Genomic DNA, 25,038 nt, shown 5'->3' with positions numbered 1-25,038 from the left:
GTTTATTTAAGCAGGAAATACAGAATTTTCTGCGATTTTTACTATAAAAACGGTCAAAATACATTAAGAACCACACCAAAATCACAGTCCAGAGGACAAATATTAATACTTGTGTTATTTTATTATTTCGTTTCTTTTTCCTCTCATGATGACAGGGGAGGCACAGCCTCACCTGCCTCCCCTGACCGCACGTCACTGCAGTATTTTCCATAACATTACAGTACACTTAATGCACATGTAAATATTAGAAATTACTGCATCCATATTAAATAGTAAATACTTTTACAATTATTAGAAATTATGCTAAAAAAGTTGCTGTTGCAAAACATTTTTTATTGTTGAAAATGGCAGCACAGTCAATGTTAATATTTTCTCATTAAATACAAACTCCAGAAAAATCCAAAGATTACCAAAATAAAACATTTATTGATGTCGGATGGAAAATTCTGTACATGGGTATGTGTATGTTGTCTACACGACTGAGCTGAATGGTGTTATTATATCAGTAGTAAAGGTCAAATTCAAGAACTTTATTTTTCCCTTTATTTGTGGTCAGGCACATACATTTGTCCAAACTTGTACTTCCTTTTTTGACTTTTAAGGAATCGAAACACATTTAAAATGATATAGAGATGAAAAAATAAAGCTGCATAATTATAGTTATTTTAACTTTAAGTCTTTCAACAAAATAATTCAACATGGATGCAAAAAGGTGTACCTGGAAACTGTAAAAACAATACAGCGAGTGATAACCTATCATAACTTTATTCCTACTTTTGAAGCGTCCCTCTTTAAACGGATGTCATGGATTCAGTCAACATAGTCAAATTATGTTACAGTCTACTCTCCATGTTCATAAAATCGAATAATGCCACCAATATGACCCAGGATATCAACATAAAGGACATAAAATATATATATATATATTTAAAAAAACAGGTCAAGGCACTGTGGCTCTGAGGCAGCACTGTGTTCAAAGGAAAGACTCGTCCATTTGACAGTTAATTATTCACCCTTGATAATCGAGCCCAGAAAGACTCACTAGAGCGACTGAGCCAATAATTAAGAGTTACTGCAGTTTGGACAACCTGAGGTGAGGGATGACACTAAGAAACATAAACGTTGACAGTTTTAAGTGATGAATCGTGGACAATGTGTGGAAACAAACGTTCTCCTGATCTTTCCAAAATAAAACAGTTCTTTGAAATCTATTTTTTCCTCCTAGGTAATGGTCCAAGTCGTCAAAATGGAGAAAGAGGAAAGTCACGTTTTGTGTCTTTTCTGTCAGATGTTTCACTGTTTTTTTCCCATCCCTTGGCTGATATGTTGTAGCCACTCCTTCAACATTTGAAAGCTTGGTCGAGCAGCAGGATCCAGGTTCCAGCACTGTTTCATGATGTTATACACCACTTCAGGACAGCCGTCTGGACAGTCCATTTTGTATCCTTTCTCCACTCGAGGCACAACATCTTTTAATGGCTACAGAATGGGGGAAAAAAGTTGTTGGTGTAAAACTGTTGACAGAAACCATAACTCACTTTGAAATACCAGTGTGAGCGCTAAGGGCGATTTGAGACGAGCGATGTAACTGGTACAGTCAACACATTAAAGAACACCGTACATACAAAACATTTTTAAAACAAAAAACACAATTTTTCACATTTTCATTAAAAGATGAATGTTTATCGTCTTTTTTTTATCCTGTTAATTCATTTCAGGTATGTACATTCATTTAAGAAAACCTTTTTAAATGGTATCCATATTGCTAATTTTTAGCCACAATACCACACCAAAATCAAAACCATAAGCATGATAAACTATACATCTCAAGGATAACTGCAATAGGAAAGCATGTGGAAATGCATTTTCTGCTCTTAAATCAAAGCCCTAATGCCTCCTTAATATTTTCTGTATGCCTCTTTCCAAAAAGATACTGATACTTACAATTCTCGGATAAGGCACTCGGCCAAAAGAGTAAATCTCCCAGAGTAAAATACCATAGCTCCAAACGTCTGATTTGGTGGAAAATTTCTAGTGATTCAAAGTTAAACACACATGTAAGAATTTATTTCAATCAGTGGTAGCTACATATGGCAGAGCACACTACTCAATAAACAACTGTGCACCTTTTCTCTGAGGGCCTCCGGGGATGTCCACTTGACAGGCAGCTTAGCGGTGTCCTGAGTGGAAGAGGCCTCCTTGGTCAGACCGAAGTCACTGACTTTGGCCATGTTGTCTTCAGACACAAGGACGTTGCGGGCTGCTAAATCTCGGTGGACAAAGTTATTGGCTTCCAGGTACGCCATGGCTTCACAGACGTCTCTGTAAAAGTACAAGAAAACAAAGTTCTACACCTGAGGGACATTTCTCTTTTACATCTCAATCCTCGGATCAAAAACGTCAATGTTTCCCGATGATGCAACAAATTCCTGAACAACTACCGCAAGGTACACTGTAGAGTTTTCCTACAAATAAATGGTTAAGCTTAAATACTGTGTTTCTCACCTATGACTTAATCTCCAACTTCATGAAACATTTGCAAAGCTGATCCTTTTTCTTCTCTTTTACTGGTGCATTGCTGCATTTTACACTTCTAAGCTTCACCGACTGACTGTCAATATGTGGAATTGCATGAATCCAAAAGACATTATACAGCTGTTATTTTACCTTTTTATTTTGGTTATAATGATCCATTTTAAAGCGGATCAACATGCGACTTTATTTTATAAACACAATAAGGAATTTGACATGCAGGATCAGGTAGCAACTGAGTTAGATTCTCCTAAATACATTAAATGAAGGAGCTTAATCAATCAGCATTATAAATAAATAAATATTGTAACATCTAAACTAAAGAAAAATGAATGAAAATTATAATTGACATAGCATTGGCTATTTGTTTGCAATTGGACGCGCTCATGAAAACATAGCTCCCCAGCGCCACTAGTAATCAAAAACCTTTAATACATTATGACTGTAGATATTGTTGATAACTTCAGTTGTACGCACAGTGTAAATTTAACGAGAGCATCACCACCAAGTACTGTCCGGCCTCTGGAACGTAAGTAGTCAACCAAACAGCCCTGAAAACAAACAGAAATGTGGAATATTTATAACAGTACTCTGGATGTTGTCAGATAGTAGTCAGACAGACAGCTTGCCACCTACCTTGGCCATGTACTCAGTAACTATAAACAGACTCCCGTTCTCCTCTACAATCACTCCAAGCAGCTGCACCAGGTTATCGTGCCGCATTTGCCTGAGGAAGGAGAGGAGCACACAGACATGTTAGTGGTTTATTCATGTTTCTAAACTAAAAATCTGTCTTTTTTTTTTCTTACGTCATGACAGAAGCCTCTGCAATAAAGGCCTGTGCTGTAGCATCATGTTTTATGCACTTCACAGCTACTTTAGTCCCTCTGTAGTCTCCCACCATGACATCTGGAATGATCACAACCAGTATCAATGAACTGTTAACTCACATTTAACACTGTTTACTTTTATTCACCCTTCTTTTTGATACAAAACCAACCAAAATAACAAAGGAAATGAACCTAAACCATACGGGACATGAAGGAATAAGTTTCACTGTTAAAGGTTATTGGCAGGGAATTTAATGTAGTTAAGCAAGTCTGCAAGGTTAAGGTTTACCTTGACTTTTATCAAAGCTTTTGTACAAATTATATACACATTATTGTTGATTTAATGCTCAATTTTAAAGTAAAACCAGTCATGGTCCATCTTTGTTCCCTATTTACATGTTCATTGCACATATCTGATCTCTGCAACATGTAAGCAATAAAATAAAATTGAGTTGCTTGTGCTCTTCAGTGTAAACTTGAAGCTACTTGCCTCCAAACTCTCCTTTTCCAATAACCTGCTGCAGCTTGAGGTCTTTTCTGCTCATCGACCAGCCACCTGTTGACCATTTAAATAGAAAATAAAATGCAGCTTAAACATTACAGGCCCACAAATATTTCTCATAAACAAAGTGATGTGGTTGCATGGCTTGTAAAGTGCCGACACACGGACACTTACCTCTGGAAAACTCATCCTGAGCGGCCACTGTCCCTTCCTCCAGCTTTGGCTTTATTAGTTTGGTGCACAGGCCATCTGCATCTTTGGTATAGTGCTACAATGAAAGCAAAAAAAAAAAAAAAAAGCGATATTAAAAAGTGGGAACACCAACATTACAGCACTTTTAGGGCTCGCCTACTGTGAAAGTATCAAAACACTTACTCCACAGAGAAATGCACAGTCCATTTGAGAAACTGTGTCTTTAATCGAGCCGCCAGAAAGTAACATATATATACAGTATATATATATATATATATATATATATATATATATATATACAGTATAGGTAAAAAGTGCTACTACAGTGCCGCTGCAGTTATTCTGTGGCTGCCATGACACAGCAGAGACACAGAGAGCGAAGATGTGGAAGACCCGGAAACGTTGACCATCACAGCAGACTAGCCTTTTCTGGGAGGAGGCGTTAAAACAATAAAGCACATGCTCTAGTAGAAATTATAAACCTGAAAATGAGCATAATATGGAACTCTTAATTCATGTACTTCTTTTTTGATTTTCTGCTGTTTTGTAATCTGTTGGTCCGCAAATCACAATGTTGTGCTGGCCTTATTTTGTGGAATATTTAAGCATATAACTGTACCGCCTTTCTGAACACCAAAATAGCTTCTATAAAAAAAAAAAAATGTGACAAAATACACCACCAAATACACCACCATTACAGTTTAGAAGCAATTAAACTCAACGAGCAATGTTTCAAAATGACCAATAGAGGGCTGCATAGTCAAACTAGCAAAATAGGGCTGACCCTAACCCTTAAATAGGTCGGATTAAAATTACTCATACTCTATTTTACTCAGTAGAAAAAATAGTATGCTTCTGTTCAAAATAAGCATGTTAAACAGGAAAAGGACTCATTTTGAGAGTAAAAGGCATGGTGCCTTTTTGAGGTTAGTGCTCTGCACCTCAGCATACTGTTCACTCTTCCTCTTTGATACTTCCTGTTCATTATTTGTTCCAGGAACTGTATGCGGTCTGTGAGGTAGCACAGAGATGCAGGGGCTCTAAAACAGGAAAATACAACAAATGTACAGTAGGCGATAGCTCTACATAGTACCAGAGCAAACACTACAAACAGCTCATTCTATTTAGAAAACCAACCCCTAATAGTTTTAGTGTCTTACCTCAACCAGCTGCATGAGGTTTTCAAAGTACCCCTCATCATCGATGGTGAGCTTGCCATTCTTGTAGATGATGCGGTAGTGCTCCACCTTGCCGTCGCAACTCACACACAAGGTGTAGTCGCCGGGGAAGTTGGTGCTCTCTCGCACCAAGAACAGGCCAGTTTCAGGAGGGTAGAGCAAGCACTCTGCCTGATCCCGCGTTATCTTCCCATGAAACCATCTGAGAATGGAAGAACAAGAGACGTTACTGTCACCAACACTAATCTATCACTGTGCATTAAAAACGGTCTGAATTGTAGCACAACAATCCTTACAATTATGACAATTTAGACACTTTAAAAAAAAATATGACTGAACTTTATTTGGCAACTGAGTGTACCTGTGATATACTTTGTAATGCTTTATACAAACAGAATGCAGTCTAATACAAAAGTCCTGCAATTAATCTGCCCTTTGTAAAGTTTGTAATGTTCAGTTTCAACTGTTTAGAGCAGTGTTGGTTCAATTTTATTGTTATTTTGGCATATACCCTTATAGTGCTGTTGAATACTGAAAATTGGGAAGTATAAATATAATAATCTATTTTCATAGACACCTATATAACATAGGAGCTATTCAGTATACAGCTCAACAGCACTTCACTGCCTCCAAAATGAGCAATAAGGTGTGAGTATTTTTAGTACATGTATACAAGTATATCCTCTGTCAGCATGAAAGGGGTGCGTCTAACTGTTTTAAGTGGTATTAATCAGACCAACATCATTGTGAAGGCCAAATCTTAATTCCAGCCAGTCACTATGGAAAGACTGTCAGGTCCATTTTGTGAGTGTAGCTGATTATTTTCCATTAGCCTTAGAGGCATTTTCATCTTTCCTTGTTTAATGCACTTCATAATGTTATCATTAAAATTAAAGGGCCTTTAAATGGGCCTTTAATGCAAATAAAACAAATACTGTTCTTGAGATCCAGAGGTATAGATTACAGTCATTTGCATGTCCACTGTGACCAGCTCTGTTATTGAGAGAGTCACAGAATGACAGTAAATTCATTTGCATCTGGCTCCATGAGAAGTAACATTTAAATATCACACAGAAAACCCTTCTGGAAAGCTGATAAAAAGGCTTTTCCCCCACAGAAACAGAAGCAACTTCCCTCCCTCATTATGTCATAGACGGGTGACTGGTGATATTTGCAATAATGAGAACAGCATTTTATATGATGAAATCAGTTGGCGGTCCTCAACTTGTGTCTGTTTTTATAATGTTTTTAGTGTAATTGTAAACACGGTGTTACTGAACAAGAGAGGGCATGCTCAGCCACACCGTTCTGCATAAATGAGACATTAACACTGCATTCCAATAACCATACTACCATATGGTTTAGTCATGCCAGAAAAAGATTTTGTATGCCCCAATACATAGTAAGTAGCATAGTAGTTGTGTCAAATACACTATGCCGAACATTTTTGCAGTACACAAGGAATCATGCTTTCTGACCCAGTCGTTGTGCAGCATGTATGAGCCAGAGGGTCAAAGTAGCTGAAGTAGGGCTGTAATGTCTCTCTGTCTATATTTTGTCATGTTATGTTTCATATTACCTTTATTTGTGTGTGTTTTATTTCACTGGTTATTGTCTAGGTAAGTTTGTCTATACAAAGTAATTTAAGACATGGTTTTGTGATCAAGGGCTCTATAAATAAACCTCTCGTTCATTCACATGCTCACATGCATGCACACGGACACCGTCATGTGAACAAACGGGGAGATTTTTTTGGATTACTTCAGTCTGAGATAGAAAAGAAACAGGAAACTCTGCAGAGTTCAAGCTAAGCTGAGCTGGAAACAGACGCAAGCCCACCGCAATTACAACACAGCCTGACCCAACTGTGGTCTCTATTCACATAACTACGGCGTCACTGCCACGACAAATAGCCCATCTGCCTTCAGGAACCACACAGCCATAGAAATAGGGCAAAGTCAAGCTATTTTAGCCGCTGCTGCAGACGCCACACACTGATGTGAGATATAGACAGCAGATACATATACCTAATCCTGTTTGCTTTAAAAGTGAAAGCTAATGTGTACTCACGGCATGAGACTCAGCTTGCCTCCAGATTTTACACCTTCTCTTTTCTGAACATAGTTGGCCGGGATTGTTCCCTCCCGACCTGCAGAATTTTTAGCTTTGTACCAGTTTGGATCCTGAAACACAGAATTACAAAAGTACATTGGAGTTCAAAATTAGAAAATAAATTATTATTAATTAATTTATTCTAAAATACTGTTATTTTTTATTGTTCAGAATTTGATAGACTATTTGTTGTTGTTATACCAGTACTGTACTTGCATGTTTTTTTTAAATAACCAAGGCACTTCAACAAAACTTTTATTTTGTGAACAAATTGTGAGCAAAATAAGAGAACAGTAACAATTGTGTCAGAAGAAAACATTTAAACAATGTTTTCTAAGGGCTATAAGAATCAAAAATATATATTGAGTGTAGAGGCCCTTACTTTGAATGACTTCACACATGACATCACTAGTTTCTCTCACTGCTCTGGTTTGATCTTGGTCCACTCTTCTTCAGTCTCTTCCACAGTTCAGTAACTGTAGTGGGTTTCTTAGACATTACTTCATCACTAAGGATTTTCCAGAGATTCTCTATGGGGTTTATATCTGGACTCTGGGCTGGCCATTTCATTGTTTCAATATTTTTAGCTTCAAGGAACTGTTTAACCCGTTTTGCAGGAGGCATTGTCTTGCATGAAAACTGCGGCGGATTTGAAGACAGTTGCAGTGGAGGTGTTAAATGTTGCCAAAGGAGGTTCACATAAACACTTGCATTCATCCTGTCATGTAGCTGTACAAGAGGCCCCCAAACCATGACACGACATTGCTAAAGTTCTATTTATTTGGGTCTGATTTGAAACATTATGTCCGGCGTCAGACTGGGAACGACTATACCCAAAGTTTCTAAAGAAGTCAGTTAAATTTGTAGGAGGAAGTGTCAGAGTCCAGATATAAACCCCATAGAGAATCTCTGGAAACAAACAAAGTAATGGCTAAGAAACCCACTACAGTTACCAAACTGTGGAAGAGACTGCAAGAAGAACAGACCAAGATCAAACCAGAGCAGTGTGAGAAACTAGTGATGTCCTGTGGAAACAGATGTGCTGAAGTCATTCAAATAAACGACCCTTTTCATTTTTGAATCCTATAGTGTTAAGAAAACATTGGTATAGCCACAGCAAATATTATATCAAATTCTGAATTTAAAAAAACAACAGCATTTTAGAATGAATCAAGTATTTATGATTTGTTCTATAATTTAGATATCTAGTGCAGTTCAAATGAATACATTAAATATCAATGTGGAGTAGGAAAAATAACCATGAAGTCATTCCATATGTTTTCATATCTACAGCCAATGATTGTCAAATTCATATATTGCATGAGAAGTCAGAAACACAAAACTCTATAGAGTCACTCTATAAAGTGAGGCCATGAAACCTCACCTTTGTGACAATAATAATAGTCAGCACGTCTCCTTTGTTGAAGGGCAGGTCCTGTTCTGATGTGCCTTTGAAGTTGTACCTGGCCACACACTCTGTGCCCTGTGGCCATGGAGTCTAGGGGAACGTGGGCAGATTACTAATTAGTAAACAAATTTCTCACAAATTATTCATCAGACATGTCGGGTATCTGAATTCTGACATGCACGTACTCTGGAGTCCTATCTTACCTGGACCTCTGTCATGGTGAGGTGGTTTAATCCTCTCACAGGCGATGTTTTCTAGCTGCTACCATTAGAGCTGGTAAACACACACACATGCAGTACCTAAGAAGAAAAACAGATTTCAGTCAGTATGACTCTCCAGCTTTAAAGACATTCATTTAAAGACATTTTGCCCGGTTAAAGAGTAATGGTGTCCTGAGCAGTCCCTCTCCCCCTGTGTGCTGTAATCTGAGTTTCTCTGTTTTTTATTTTGATAGAAGTTCTGGCCGCGTTTGCATGTTATTTGTGATTTCACACATTGGGGTGAGAGCTGTGTCGAGGCAATCCCAGTACACCTTTTTTTCAGTATTTCAAGTAGAACACCTTTAAAGCTAGGGTAGGGAGTTTTCTGGTAAGGGCTAAAAAGAAGTCAGAATTTGAAAATAGACCACTCTGTCGTAAGCCCCTCCCACTAGACGAGCACAGGGATGTGCACATGATTCCACCAGCGTGCTTACGTTAACGCCTAGACAGGCTTAGGCAACAGGGATTTGTATTTTAATGTTTTTAACATGATTTTTTGTGTCAAATAACTCAGTAGGTATCTGTGTGTGTAACGTGAGCGAGAGAAAAAAATATGCTGAGATCCGTTTTGCTGTCATAATGCTTATGCTGTCGAACTGTCCTCTCACTGTCCGTGTCAGCGTTTCATACACAAACACACAGTCAGCAACAGTGAGAGTGATCATGTGACGGAGAGTATGAAGTTAGTATGAAGTTAGTGGTAACGTTGTGAACGTAGCAGTCAGTGAATAAATGCTACAAGTTCTCCTCAAGACACAAGCCAAGTTATCGTGTCTTTGCTTGCTACCGGCTGATTAGCAGGAGGCTAAACTTTTAGCAACCTTTTATCCCCATCTCTGGAAATCTGTCTTCCTTTTTTGGTTGCTTTGCAGCATAGACAATTGTTGCCAATAGGGAAATGCGTGTGATTGGCCAAAGTGTCCAGTCACAGGCTAGATTTTCAAAAGCCTGAAAACAGAGCCATGTGGAAATAGAGAAGTCTTCTCTCCGAACACTTGAATTACAATATGATGACTGGTTATTATGGAATGTTTGCCTAATGATGAAAAACAACCTAAAACTACCAGCTTTAACCACAAAAATTCTCAGGAAGACACTGACTTTGTGGTTATACTGTGTAAGTGTGAACGGTAATTCCTGGTAAAAAGGCCGCTCAGATCAGACAGTGTCAGTAAAAATAACTCACTGATACAGAAAGCAGAAGTAACAACTTCTTTTTTTAAATCACACTTTCACAACTAGGGCAGAATGTTTCCATGACGCAGGATAACAGTAGTGACAGAAAGATAAGGCTTCAGTGTGTTAATGCATAAGTAGCATTCAGAATAATAGTATAGCTGATGAATAAAAGGCATAAAACTTGATCTACTTTGTAATTTGTATTCTATATGATAACCTGGTTCATTCTGACCAAAAATGGACACGCTGGTGCTCCAGCTAAGCCCTAATGATAGGCCCTTAAAGGAATCAAGATTGCTCTCTTCAATGCATGGAATGCAAACCTGTGGTGAGATCTGACCCGGCCCAAAGGACTCATCCAGTCCAGCGTTTCTTTTCGTAAATAAAGCAGCCACTGCGACTGTAACCTTAAGCCTGAGTCACCCAGGGGCAGTGTTTCCAGGATACATGCACAACAAATCCTAGCAGAGGCGTAATAACAAAATGATGACCTATGGATGAAGTCATGCTCAACATCCCCCCTCTCAATCCTCCGACAAAACCCCGCTTCCTCTCTTCCTGTATCGGTTCCCATTGAGAATAGGTGGTCCCATGGTGGTAGGGCTCAGTGGTCAGAGCTCAGGGAAAATCCTGGCTCTGATACATCTGTCACTTTACATGAGGTCACATCCTCCGACGTGTCCATTACTATGCAGTTGACTTCCTGTATGAGAGCCCAGATTTAGAGTACACTAATATTTGGTTGGGGTTCTTAGAAACAAAAAACAGACTCTGCTGAAGCTCTTTTACTTTAAAATCATGACCTTCCCTTAAAAGTATAACCTGGCATGTCTGCTATGTCACACATTTAAATAAATAACCACCCACTCTACAGACACCAAACGTGAGACTAAAAACTCTCCTGCATCCCAGAGAAGACTGTCATCATTAAGTATGATGAGAATGAAACGGATGTTGTTCCCCATGGAGTACTGCAGCTGTCCATCTGGACACATTTCCCACGCCCATCGACCCAGCAAGGACACCCCCATTTTACATCTGCTCATCCGAAGCCCATCTTTTATAAGTTACACTTTGACATTTCACACTATGCGGGAGGTCATAACAGGAAAAGAGGACCAAAGGTCTACAGTCACACTCGCAGTGCTTTAAGGCTGTAATGCTTTTTGTGAAGAAAATCAGACCAATCTCTCCAGGAGACCCCTCAACACATGTTTAAAATTTATATATGAGAAAATTGTGTGGTGGAAATATTTTTGGATTCTCTTCTATCCCCATTAATCATCTCATGGCCCCTCAGACACATCTTTCAACCCCTCTAGGACGTCCCAAACCACTGTGTAACATTCAAAGCAGTGGTGGAAAGTAAGTAAGTACATTTACTCAGGTACTCTACTTAAGTACACTTCAGAGTTATTTGTACTTAATTTTATGCTCCTTTTTACTCTTTGCTTCAATTTACACTGGCATATGGTCTGGCAATGTGAGACAGCTGTACCTACTTGTTACTCTGCAGATATGAAAAACCTATAATCAGTATATAAAATACAATGCATTGATATACAGTCAATTACCAGCCAACAGTATAAATGAGTACAATTAGTTCTACCGCAACCACAACATAATACAGCTTGCATGTTACTGCATAAATAATAAATATCTAGGCTATATTAAAGCATAGTGAGTATTTGTACTTTCAAACTTTTGTTCACAATTTTTTGATAATACTCAAGTACTTTTACTTGTAACTGACTGTTCTTTAACTGTGGTACTGCTGCTTTAACATTTCTTCCACCATTGATAAAAAGTCAGGGTATCATCCAAAAAAAAAGAACATAAATTTCTGCACCAAATTGCGTGGTTATCTATCCAACAGTTGTCGAGACATTTCAGCCTGATGGTGGTACTAGAGGTAAAGTGAGAGGATCATCAAAGCCAGTAGGATTCATCCTCTGGGTATCACGAATGTCTGTACAAAATGTCAACGCAATCCATCCAATAGTTGTTGAGATAATTTGGTCTGGATGAACAATGTTATCCAGCTAAAGGGCCCGTCTACAAGGAGGCGCGTTTTCCTGTAACCGCACAACTTTCGTATCATTTTGGCCGACCATCCACATGCAGCCAGCATTATCAGAGCCTGAAAACGGTATCTTTTGAAACCGGGTCCCGAGTGGGAAGATTTGAAAACTTTGTATAACGCTGCTGTCATCGCCCCACCTCCCACCGCTAACCCCCGCGATGTCACATAACAACAGCAACAGAGCTGCTGTGAGATGAGAGAGCAAACCCATAGAACGTATTCTGAACTGTACTCTGAGCGGCCGCATGGGAAGAAATTAGGCAGACCATATATTTATCTATATTCTATTGAATAATTCGCTAAATTGGTCGCTAGTCGCTTTTTTATACATAGAGTTGCTTGAGAAAGTGAACGCCCATGAGTGTTTTGATACGGGGAAGGGGATCACGGCCATGCCTGCTGCTCGGTGAGGACACTAACTACAGAGTGGTTTGTGCATCAGAGTCCAAAACACCACAAAATTCTCCAATAACACCAGAAACAGTCGACAGATTTCTCTCTAGGATGGATGAGGATTTGGGAAATCGCCAGATTTGGAAAAAAAAGTCTCCGGTGTTTGTATTAAGTACATACACAGAGTCTCTCCGCCTCTTCTTTTCCGTAGCTGGTGTATTTCTGTGGCAGCTACAGTGCCACATCCAGGCCTGGCATGTGTATTACAGTGTTGAGTCGTTTTCACTGGTTTCGTGTGGAAGCAGATATTTCTTGCGTCAAGGCCTTGTAGACGGAAAACTTTTAAAGAAAGATGGACAAAAAAAGGTTGTTTTTGATTGTGTGGATGTACCCAAAAAACTAATTTAAACTAGGTTAGAACTCCAATCTTCTAACTAAAATCTCAGTATGAGTCATAACTTGAAGCAGGGAATGATGAATTTTTAGATCGTAACAGAATCTGTCAAGGCATAGCCTTGGTAAAGGAGCAAAGTGATCTCACCAAGTGAGGAATGGATCAATGGGGGGCTCACACACAACAACAGCACTTTTTAATTCCTCTCTTTTGGGAAAGTGAATGCATCTCAGCAGCAGGCCGCCAGCAGCTGATTGAATGGGACAGAACTCAGTCTGTCATGGTGTCATATTGCCATTTCCAGAGAGCTCTACATGGAACCACAGCTTGCTCTTTTCAGGAGGCAGACAAGGCTGTCATTGTGAGTTGGTCGAGATTCTACTGACTGTAGTCCATCATCATCAGTCTGTACAGTACGTATAGCTTTAGGGTCAAGAACGCTTCAGTTCTGCAGGATGGAGATTATGAATTGTATTTCACATTTTAGTCAGTAAGTTCAATCAACAACTTGTGTCTGCTGCTCTGCAGATATCATCGGAATTATTTCATTATCTATATATGCCATGATACGGCAATTGCAATAAGTGAATTAGAACAAACGATTGCAAGAGACTGTCTGCTACAGGGGAAGCGATGCATGACATACATTAAGCTACTGAAAGCAACAGGAAACCAGCAAACTTGGTGACAGACTGAACGTGAATAGAGTCAGGAAAGTGCACAAGCTTGCTACAAATTTAAAAATATATATAAATTTAAAAAGAGGTGCCACATCTCTTCAAACAAAGCTCATGTAGCTATCATAGTCCAATTTGGAATATTCTTGGCATCAATAACAATCCTGTTGTAAACCAAACCGGTTGATCAACATTTAGCTTTTGTCTTGTGCAAGTCAGTCGTAGTCTAAACTGTACTAATCAGTGGTAGCCTGACTGCACAAAGCAAGACAGGACAGGAATGTAGAAATGTTCAAATCTGCCACACCCTCGTCTATCTGCAGGGGGGAAAATGCTGAGCATGCAAGGTGTTGCAAAAGCTGCTGCTGATACAGTGAAGTGAGGTTCTGTGGACAGATTTGCAAATTTGTCCCAGCATCATGTCTTTAAAATGTTTCTTTAAAAATAACAAGGAAACCTTCAAATAGACATCCAGCAACAAAGTATATTTACTAAAATACTCTACTTAAGTGGTATTTTGAAGTACTTTACTTCAATTTAAGGCTACTTTTTACTTCTTCTCCACTACGTGTTAGAGAGAAAGAATGCACTTTTCACTTCAATATACTCATCTGACAGCTAGAGTTATATTTCAGAATAACATTTGACATGAAATATATATAATAAACTTGGAAATGCTTTTAAAAAATATATTTTAAAGTAGTATGCAATAAATGCCAATTTGTTTTGGCTTGTGACACCTTACAAAAAAAGCCAGTGTCTACTTGGGGCCCTTTGTAACTTTTCCGATGTCTATGAGTTGTATGCAGCTCTTCTGAGACACTATGCCCACAAACATTTCTGATGGTTTCATTTAAATATTTGTTCAAGGCAAAAATCCTGAAGAATTGATAAAAATTAGTGTATCAGTACTTTGTTTTTTCTTAATACATACCACATTACTCATCTAATGACCCCTCTGATTTATCTTGTGACCTTTTGAAGGGGCCTGACCCCTAGGTTGGGAACCAATAGATGAAACTACCTAATAATATATTAAGTAGTTAAAACTAGCTCCACTTTGATCAGCTACAACAGTAAAATGCAGCTTACACATTGACACATCAGTACAAACAATCTAATGATATAATGTGAAATAATAAACGTCATGGGGGTCATTTATCTAAATAACAAGTACTTTCATTTTTATACTTAAAGTGTGAAAGTACTTCTTCGATTTTACTTTAGTAAGATTTTGGACTGCAGGACTGTATTCTTACATTAATGTATTTGTACTTAAGTAAAGAGTCTGAAAACGTCTTCCAACACTGGACATCCTGTAGTAATAATGTCTCGTTGAGCATCATGTCTGTGTTGTTTACTGTGTGCTCTTGCATCCCTTTTCTATGTGCAGCAGCACGGGGGGCCTGGGTAATCTGCCCCTCCAGTCTCAGGATGCTCTGTGCTCTGCTTCGATGCTGCTGCCCTGTTATCATCACCATAACAGCAGCAGCAGCAGTATGGTGGCAGGGCCAAGAGCTGAGAGAAGGAAACAGTGATTTCTGGCCATATTCCCCCAAGCTTTTATCTGGCAGGTATACAAACCGCACCAAGTGGAGATAAATGTACAGGAAGAGAAACAGCGCATGCCAATCGTTCACCCAGCAGGGTCTTAGAGACCGCAGATGTTCTTGAGGAACCTCAAAGGAGGAAATCACCTCTGCCTCCGGGACAACTGCTGGACTCTGGTGCAGCAGCTTTGCTCACTGAAGCAACTGCTTGCAGGATGTAAGACAGGAAGTACGAGTCCAGCACTAGGCCCTGCAGCACAAGCCATCATTGTATCGCTTTAATGACGGTCAGTTTTGCCTGTGAGGCTCAGTAATACAAGGCATGAAGGCAAATGACAGGGTATACACATGCTATATCATCCTGCTTATCATATTTAAATACAAAACTCTGAAAACAGAGTTGTCTTCAGGGAACCAGGAAGAGCAAAATCAATGATTGTCAGTCAGGGGAAAATCCCCCTTATTTGGCATCCAGGCATGACATAGACTTTGCATTTTACTTAGATCCATAGTTCAGAGAACACAATGATGGTCTTGACACTTATCACACAATTGATAATTAAACATGCCATGCCTGAGCAGTAAACGGACACTTCCTTGCCAAGGTGCTGCACACCATGCAGTGCAATGTTGCTCTGCTGATGCAGCTATGCATGAAACATTGCAGGGTAGCAGGCTTTGCTGTGGTTTCATGGGCTTATTTCACCATCAGCTTTATCGTTCTTTATAGTTTTGTCACACTGTAGCAGACAGATCCTCTATGGATGAAGATCTACGGCTGTGCCAGCATCAGACTGGCTTCAATCTTTTTCAGAAACTGGCTATCTCATCTGGGGGGACATCACCCGGAAACAGACCAAAGAGGTCCTCAGTTCCTGTCTCTGACAGTTTGGAAATTGCTTTAAGTGCACATTTGGCTTGCCCAATTTCTTTTTTTTTGATGAATTGTTTCCTCCTGAGAATGACTAAATTGGGGAAAAGCAACAGTAAACTGAGAGGCACCAGTTTACAATTTTAATAGCCCCTCTCTGCCCGTCACACATTCCTGCAAGTGCCGCCAGTTTTACAAAGTCAGTAACCGTTTCAGATAACTTGCAGGCTCTTTGCCAGTTCTGATGAATCAGCAGAACTATTACCATGTTGTGTGAGGGAACTAGTTGGGGAGCTCCATGATGCAGCTGCTGCACCCCAAAGGGCAGCGAAGAGGGATGTTAATCAAGAATTGACATATTAGTTTTATGTATAGCACTTTTGGCTGCACTTAATAAAAGGACGTATAGATATGCGCTTGATGATGATGATTATTATTAGTAGTAGTATTAGGGATATAATGTAACCTATTGCCACTTGTCACAGGCTCCAAACCCCAGTGCTTTCTGAAGAACTTCATCAGAGCTGTCAGTCACAATAATATCACGTAAAGTGGAGCCTAGAAGCTGATAGGCCCACAGGTTAATCATTTTTAGAACCACAACACAACAGCTTCACTGTATCTGCAAGCCACGGCTCCATTTCAAAATAAAACTCTTACCTGTTTGCAGGCAAAACCCCGAAAAAGTTTGAAGCACTAACAGGTGATCTGGCTACTGCCCGAAGTCCGTTTTCATCTGAGCCACAGCGAGAGTTGAACTCCCATTCACGAAAAATAAAATAACCAACAGTTGATGTCGAAGGAGCGCAAAACGCATCAAGTCCCGATGAGGAAGTGAGCTCTACCTCAGGTGACCCGAAACTTCAGCAGTCCGAAAGTATCTCAATAAAACCAGGCTGCGGTTGGTAGGTCTCCTCCTGTCAACATCATCTGGAAAAAGTGGCTTAATGTGATGAAAAATGAACTTTTCTTCAAACCTATCACCGCAGTCGCGACCTCCCTCTGTAAAAGAAAAAGTGATGAGGGGGGAAAAACGCGATAACTCTTCTGGTTTTATATCGCAGCGGTGAAATAAACGGGATTCAGACTCATTTGCGTCTACTTCAGGCTGCCCCACTCCTTTCCCCCCAGTCAGAAACATTCAAGTTGTTTTTTTTTTTGTTTTTTTTTGCCCCACCTTGATTTCGCAGTGCACATGCGCGTTAATGAGAAACTCGTCTGGCTAAAAATGGATCATTGAATTCATTTCAGTGAAGTTGGTGAAGGAATTTGATCATCAATGTTTGCAACAAACAAAAAAAAAGTCCACAAAGAGAAAAAAGCAACGGTGAAAGTCTTTTTATTGTTTCAAATCTGCAGACATGACACAAGAGGACTGCACAGTATTGTTTTGCACATGAACCCTGACAGTGGACTTCGCTCCCTGTCCTGTCTAGACAAAAACCTCCCACTGGTTATTTAATGCGACTTTTTTTTCCCCCCTCTCAACTGTAAACGAATCTCGCGTCAACGAAAACATTCAGTGCAGATCCGTGCATTTGAAACATGTAAACTCACTTAATAAATCTCAAGAATCAGAACTCTTGAGTTTCAATTTTTAGTTTCAAAACAGGTCAGATCACCTCGTGGTCTCTGACTGGTCACATTTCGTAGAGAAATAACACTATTGTTTGAGGAAATAGTACATAAAGCTGCCATTACAACAGAATAAGGAAGAGCCACCAAAGTGTGCTGTAGGCCCCCTTGCGGCCACAGGACAAAAAAACAAAAACGAACATCTCTTTCAGTAATGCTGGCGGATATTTCCAAGTCAGACTTGTCTCAACAGATGTGACATAACACATCAGGCCGGAGGAATGTTGGAGAAAAAGGACAAACTCTTTGTGCATGAAAGCCATTTTCACTGAGTCAGTGCGTGAACCCTGTGCAGGCTAATGGGCACAGAAAACTACAACAAATATGTTTTTAATCCTCCTGAGATGTTAACAAGTTTGTGTGGCAACAATACCAAACCATATCCCAGATGACATCATTTGTAACTTCCGCAACCTCTTTAAATTCAGCCTTCTCTAGGTTACAATGGCCTCAATGATACAGCATTAAAAGACATGTTGGTGTACAGTAAACAGACCTTATTACAGCTGTATCTGTTCTGGACACATTGACACAAAAATAAGCAAAAGATTTTGACTTTCATTGTCAAACAGATCTGGCAATAGAAATGCCTACAACCCCTCTGTCAATACGTCAAGAAGCAGCACAGCACCAGCAGCGCTTCTTTAATTATATTTCAGTCTCTGTGTTGCTTTTGTTTCAAAGTTGGAGCACACAAACAGGCTCACTCCATAATAGGAGGGGTTAAGCAAATACCCAATACAATCGGTGCAAAGATGCAAATCTGTTTAGACTGTTGCATCTTCATCCTTGTTTCTGCGTTTAGATCAAGACGATTCACCCAGAAATGCATTCAAATCCCAAATATACAGCATTCATACTCTTGAAAACGCTACTCGTTTTGTCAACCACCACAACTTTGATTTACAAAATAAAAAGCTTTAAAAGGACCATACCTCTATTTATTACAAATACCTGCCATTTAGCATAACAAACAATGATCTGCAAACCATGCTGTGTTTCAGAAATGTGAATGCATCCATTGGCTTCTATCCATTTCTGTTAGACATGAAATACCAGGACACTCTTGAAACTTCAGAAACATCAATAAGGTCTGTACAGTAATAAAATATACCTAATTTAAAACTGTAGTCTGCATGTAACAATGATCAGAACACATGTTCAATAGAAAATGATTTGTAGTTAAGGAACTGAAACTTGCTAACACTATGGTATGGTTCTTTAGTAGATACAATAGAGAGCCAAAGTGAAACTGCAACTTCTGGGTTCTGTTCCTGAGAAGCCTTCATTGACATCTTGGTACTACTCTAAAAACAAAAAAATATACGGCTCTGGAAATATGCCTTGTTGCTCACTTCATCGGTTTAGATGAGGAAGGTAGTTTTTGCAAAAACAATCAATAGAATTTATTCAATATTTATGTTTTTAGCTGACTAACATCCATGTCTTATGGATATGGACAAAACCAAGTTACGATGACAGAAGTACCTGTGATTGTCATATTTTCATGGGAGCTGTAGTTTCTTCTATGATCACTAAGTAATCACTGTTTCACAAAAGGTTTCAGTTTCTTATAACTGCTGTAGTGGATACCAAATCTTTTTGATTGTCACAACTGATGAAAGTAATGACAAACGAGAGATAGCATCGGGTTACAGAAGCTAGTGGAAAAAGGCTCATGTCATGACACTCTATTGTAACATTTTGTTAGCCAACAATTTTTTCACTAAAAAGGCAAGAGCGCTTGTGGTTTTGCATGTCGAGCAGTCTTATCAAAACCCTTATGACCAGTTCTACCATGAACAAAGATAACTGCTGCATTCTCTCCATTCAACACTGGTTTAGCTTGAAAATACAAAATTACTCACATAAATGACAAATATTCCACATTTTCATAAATTGATTTTCTATCCAAATAAGACATTAGACAACAGTAACAGTAAGAGTGCTGAAGGGTCTGGCATAATATAAGACAAGCCATTAGCAACGGTAACACCAATGTAAATTGGGTTTTTCTTGTCTCATCAAGATTAATGCAGTAACATCACATTTGTATGTATTATATGGTGTTTATTCACCAGAAGGCTTTGGAATGAGGTTAGATTACAGGTACATTCAGAGGTTTTCCCATTTTAAGTCAGAGATTGTCCTATTCAATCTAAAACTACTGGCACAATGTGGGATTATCTTTGACATTTTGAAAAATCTATCTTCCAGGTATCTTGTAATGCCGTGTAAATACAATGGTATCTACATAATAGCTGAAGCCTCTGATGGTCAATACTTTTTCAGTAAAGCTCTAACCTTTCCAACCCATATGCACTTAGAACTAGTAGAACTAATGTACCAAACAGTGGTCCCCTTCCCATGCTGATGAGTTAGAAACTTAATGGATGAACTGTGGAAAGTAAGGCGCCAAAACCCAAATGGTCATGGAGGGTGAAAGATTCAAACGGTCATGCTGCCCATTAGTCCCGTCATGCAGAGTGCAAGGGAATGACAAATTTGCAGCCAAAAGGAGAAATGTACTTGATTCCCACTTCCTGGAACACATGGCGAGGAATACCTATGTCACACAGGTAAACCCTGCCGGCCCCCTCACCGAGGGGAAGGGGCAGGCAGAGAGAGAGGGACCACTTGGCCTCGACTGCCTGCCCTTGTCCACTACAAGGAGGGTCTAAGCTGAGCACTGGCGCTCGGTTCTGGTTAGCCCAGTCTGCAGATGCTCTGTACCAAGGCTGATCCAACAGGAATGTGTTCTCGTGGCAGTCCAGGCAGTTTATGATTAAGTCCACTGGGGTGTCTGGAAGATCTGTGGCGTCGGAGAGAAAAAGGGAAAAATCTGACTTCAACTAAATGTAAAAAAGACAATAGAGTGGAAAAATAAAAGTAGGAAAGTATGCCCACCTTTGATATTTGACACCTGTTGACCACTAGTCTTGTTGAATAGGGTGAGTTCGTTGGTGACCGAGTCGAGCATCTTGACAAAATTGGGCAGAAACAAGATGACCTCCACTTCGTGATTGGCCAGGTGACGACCACAGCTGATGCCCTGAGCACCCTGGACATGAGGGCCGCACAGCAGAGCAACTGTGGGACGCTGGTGTAAATTTTTTGGAGTGAATCTGGAAGAAACGTGAAAATAAACTAAGCTGCTTTTCTGAATTTTGCACTCCAAACAGTTTGCTTCAGCTGGTCAGCAGGTTTGGCTCGAGTCAAACTTTCTCCTTTTACAGCTAAATTGAGAATGGTTGTTTGTCTGGCTGGTCAGTTGGTGGTTGGGGCTTTATTTTAGCTTGACTTGTTTAAAAACTTTCTAATTTGTCAGCTAAACAGTACACTACAATATGTTTCTGAAAACACTTTATTTGAGAATTAGGCAACAGGCAGCGTTAACTGTCATTTAGCAAGGGCTGCAAACCATCACTGCATGCTTACCTGTTGGGTCCACCCAACAACGTAAGTGCCATCTGACTTGCACACACTCCAGTCATCTCAAGTCTTCGCTCCAGTGACAGACCATGGCGCTCAGCGACTGACAGCAGACGCTGATGTAGTTCATAGGATATACTGGGTACAACAAGCCCAGAGTCTGTATGAAAACAAGGACACAAGTATATAGAACAGTCTACAACAGATAATCTGCTCTTACTACCATTTATTTATTACATTGTGGGCAAACAACTTACCAGTGCAGTACTCTTTGGCCCCAGGTTGAGGTACAGTAATCTGTCTGTACACAATAGGTTTGGCCTCCAGGATGTTTTCATCATGACGGTATCGTGCAGGCGTCTGCTCTTGAGGCGTCCCACGGGACCTTGCACCGTTACGGCGCTCTGATATGTCGATTTCTGAGAAAACTGCAGCTTTGTCAAAAAGAGCCAAGTTTCCTTCAAAATCAAAGTCTGTATCCAGCCCGTCGTCCATGGTCTCCCCAAAGCACTCGTCGTCTCTGAGCTTCATCTGACCATTTTTCAACCCGTTCTTTTTAGGTGTTGCTTGGTTTGCCCCTCGACTACTAGATGACCCTGATGGGAAAAACACTCAGTAAATCTCAACACAGCAACAATCAGCAATGTGCATTATTACACTTACAGGAGTTGTGTCTTCGGCGAAATCCTTTAGGCTGGCCAGGTACGTCCTGGTGACGTTCTCCGTAGCTTTTGGAGCAGTGCTGAGGAGAGTTGAGTTTCTCCACAGACCTGGGGTCACCCTTTGGGACTGCAACTGGAGCACTGTTGTTTACCTTTGTAGACGCAGTAGAGCCGTTCCTAGCGTTGCCATTTCTGATATCTAAAATCTTTAGTTCCTTTATGTCAATGGCACTGCAGAAAAAAAAAGTATAGTTAGTATTTCATAATATTTTTTCCATTTATTTATTTATGCACATGGATACACAAGATTCAAATAACACAGAAATAAACATGTACATATGCATAAATGCACAGGTGGGACAAAAGAAACCCCTGAGAGCTAGTAAGAGATGCCCACCTAACATTAAGATTAAAACAGCAGCAAAAACACACTACAAAGGCAAAATACAAGCAGACTAAAGTATATTAAATAATCTAAAAGGAGGAACAAGATAATGATTCACAAACAAGATCATTTACAAAAAGCCAATACGTTTACACACTATAGTATCCTTTGAGAAGAGATATTTCTTAAGATGTTGTAGTAACTGTCAATCAGCTACATCTGGGAAAAACATCCAGAAAGCAAAATTGGTGGCAGCTTTACCTGAATGTGACCTCTGGAACTGGACACTTGACTCCATTATGGAAAGGTTGCCTTAAGGAGATGGTTTGGCTGGACTGGTCCACAGACACCACCTCTCCCTGATACACTCCCAGTGTTGGTCCACAGTTAATCGACACCAAACTACCCAACCAATCCGCTGCCATGACTACACAATGTTAAAAAACAGAACATTTGATTTCACGTTACTTGTCAGAAACAGCTCTATACAAAAAACACAAACTATTTCTAAATGAATAGGTTAACTTTCTGACGGTAAGACTTTGTCACTGGAGTTATGCTAACTGATTAGCTTTAGCTTCGGCCTGGTATCTCGCGTTAATTGCGAGACACAAACTTTGTATTTGATTAAACACGTGGGGTTAAGGTGTTGTACCTTGTCGGAATGGATGCGAAGCACACTGTTTTTAAAAACACAAGAGAATGAAGGCTCAAATTACGTGCTAAAAGGAGAATTTAAGATCTCTTAAACTGCTAGCTTTTAGCTTATTGAATGGTCAAAGGCTGCTGCCGCTGCTGCTGCTAGCTTCAGGATGGCTACTTCCGGCTTCCGATATAAAATGTTTTTCAAAATAAAAGCTTAATCATTAAAATGTTGCACCTCAAACAGGGGTCTTCAACGTTCTTTAGGCCAAGGACCCGTTAGCTGAAAGAGAGACGAAGCAGGGACCCCCTTTGACAAACATTGTATTCAATTTAGGGACACTATAAATAAAATTGAATTTAATTGAATTGAATTTAATTCAGTTCAGTTAAATTCAATTCAATTTTATTTGTAGTGCCAAATCATTACAAAAGTTATCTCAGGACACTTTACAAACTAGGTAAAGACCACACTCTATGACTCTCATAGATCCAACAATTTCCCCATAGAGTACGGTGGCAACGAAAACCTTCCCTATTACAGGCAGGAACTTCAGACAGACCCAGCTCTGTGGAGGACGGCCATCTGTCTCAGGACACTTTAGATAAGGAGTATTAAAGACCCCACTCTATGACTATGAGTTATGATTTATATAGACCCAACAATTCCCGCTTGAGTACACGGTGGCAACGGAAACTTTCCCTTTAACTGGCAGGAACTTCGAACAGACCCAGCTCTAAATTTATAAAACTAATGATGTGTCATAGTAAGAATAGCAGCAGGAAGCGTCATGCAGGACCACAGCAGCAGGAATCACCAATATCAACAGGGAGCTGCGAGACGACAAAGCACAAACAACTCCGGGGAGGAAGTTGAATTAGTAACATGCATTGATAAGACATGAATGATACAGACAGAGAGGAGAGAAGCTCAGAGTATCAGGAACAGGATTATCCCCGGCAGACTAAGCCTAACAACTAACAACTAGGGCAGCCCAAAGCCTATACACACAGTGTTTGATGGTGTACACAATACTAAGATATTACAATGATCATTATTAACATATTTATATATTTGTACATCACATGTTAATGTTAAACATACATTTAGAAGTCATATTGAATCCCTCTGCTCATTGTATCTGTGCATGGCTACCGTAGTGGCTACCTATAATACCTATAAGCCAGTAAGCCTATCATCAAGGTTGTGTTAAGTGTATTTATTTATTTATTCACAAATCTGTCTTTGCTTACAATACGTTGCATTCACATTGATTTATATTTTCAGACATATTTTTGAAAAACACAAAACAATTTGGCGGACCCCCTTCAGTAACTCTGAGGACATTCTGGGGGTCCCGGACCTCCCGTTGAAGACCTCTGACCAAAAATGTAAATGAGCCAGTACATCTGATTGAGATTGACTAATTCTACAGTAGGATCCAAATGGATTTAGTTATCAAAAGTTAATAGTTTGTTGAATTTTAATTGCTGAGTCACATGTACCACTTTTGACTCTTTTAGGGATTGCATTAGGGATGTGCAATATTTTTTGAAGGAAAGAGCTGAATATTTGTCTGAGCGTCACACAAAAAAACAACTTTGGATTAATCAGTTGCATGCAATATTTCACACTGAGCTGTAGAGCTTTAGCATGGTACTCTCTGACAATCCATCATATGTTTGCTTTTGTGTGTGTGTGTGTGTGTGTGTGTGTGTGTGTGTGTGTGTGTGTGTGTGTGTGTGTGTGTGTGTGTGTGTGTGTGTGTGTGTGTGTGTGTGCCTAAAAGCAATCAATCATGAGATTCACATACATTATAAATCAGAGGAAAAAGATGCCTGTTATAGTGTTTGGGAGATGTTCTTAACAACTCATGTCAACAAACAGCCAGTCAGCGGACTGAGTGTGATCATGTGGAGACTATCCCAGAAGTGTTAGCATCTGACACACCCACACTGCGTCCTGTGTTCATAGGTTACCATAGATACTCAATTCAAGGGCTGTACACTGAAAAGCTTGCACCAAAGCTGTGTGAGGCTTACAAGCAGAGCAAGTGAGCATGTTAGTGGACACAAGAGGGTTTCTACAGCAAGGTACTGTAAGAGAAATCAATTTTATGC

The 25,038-nt window shown here is 39.7% G+C and overlaps 2 protein-coding genes across 2 annotated transcripts; both read right to left on the bottom strand.

The window, feature by feature from the left end:
- Positions 1 to 87: 87 nt before the first annotated feature.
- On the bottom strand, positions 88 to 17,279 carry LOC310949321 (tyrosine-protein kinase CSK-like). Its single transcript, XM_083916730.1, has 13 exons — positions 16,822 to 17,279; positions 8,958 to 9,053; positions 8,731 to 8,844; positions 7,305 to 7,417; positions 5,217 to 5,436; positions 4,039 to 4,132; positions 3,853 to 3,918; positions 3,342 to 3,441; positions 3,169 to 3,259; positions 3,010 to 3,083; positions 2,127 to 2,322; positions 1,945 to 2,031; positions 88 to 1,479 (listed from the first exon to the last, which is right to left on the bottom strand). Exons 2-13 carry the CDS (start codon positions 8,970 to 8,972, stop codon positions 1,294 to 1,296), a joined length of 1,356 nt encoding a protein of 451 aa, XP_083772856.1. The 5' UTR covers positions 8,973 to 9,053; positions 16,822 to 17,279; the 3' UTR covers positions 88 to 1,293.
- Positions 17,280 to 17,645: 366 nt separating this feature from the next.
- edc3 (enhancer of mRNA decapping 3 homolog) lies at positions 17,646 to 23,068 on the bottom strand. Its single transcript, XM_083916729.1, has 7 exons — positions 22,931 to 23,068; positions 22,537 to 22,702; positions 21,892 to 22,121; positions 21,486 to 21,824; positions 21,235 to 21,388; positions 20,704 to 20,921; positions 17,646 to 20,608 (listed from the first exon to the last, which is right to left on the bottom strand). Exons 2-7 carry the CDS (start codon positions 22,698 to 22,700, stop codon positions 20,274 to 20,276), a joined length of 1,440 nt encoding a protein of 479 aa, XP_083772855.1. The 5' UTR covers positions 22,701 to 22,702; positions 22,931 to 23,068; the 3' UTR covers positions 17,646 to 20,273.
- Positions 23,069 to 25,038: the final 1,970 nt, after the last annotated feature.

This window comes from Echiichthys vipera (assembly GCF_963691815.1).
Source record: "Echiichthys vipera genome assembly, chromosome: 7".
Lineage (NCBI taxonomy): Eukaryota > Metazoa > Chordata > Actinopteri > Perciformes > Trachinidae > Echiichthys > Echiichthys vipera.
The sequence above is the reverse complement of the archived record's forward strand: the minus strand, read 5'-3'. Positions and strand labels throughout refer to the sequence as shown.

Coding starts and splice junctions, on each gene's coding strand:
- LOC310949321 (XM_083916730.1), bottom strand. Junction 3,442..3,852: donor TGGAAAAGGAGAGTTTGGAG/GCAAGTAGCTTC, acceptor TGATCATTCCAG/ATGTCATGGTGGGAGACTAC. Junction 3,084..3,168: donor TTACTGAGTACATGGCCAAG/GTAGGTGGCAAG, acceptor GTTTGTTTTCAG/GGCTGTTTGGTTGACTACTT.
- edc3 (XM_083916729.1), bottom strand. CDS start 22,700: ATGGCAGCGGATTGGTTGGGTAGTTTGGTGTCGATTAACTGTGGACCA. Junction 21,825..21,891: donor TCGCCGAAGACACAACTCCT/GTAAGTGTAATA, acceptor TTTTCCCATCAG/GGTCATCTAGTAGTCGAGGG. Junction 21,389..21,485: donor GGCCAAAGAGTACTGCACTG/GTAAGTTGTTTG, acceptor GTTTTCATACAG/ACTCTGGGCTTGTTGTACCC.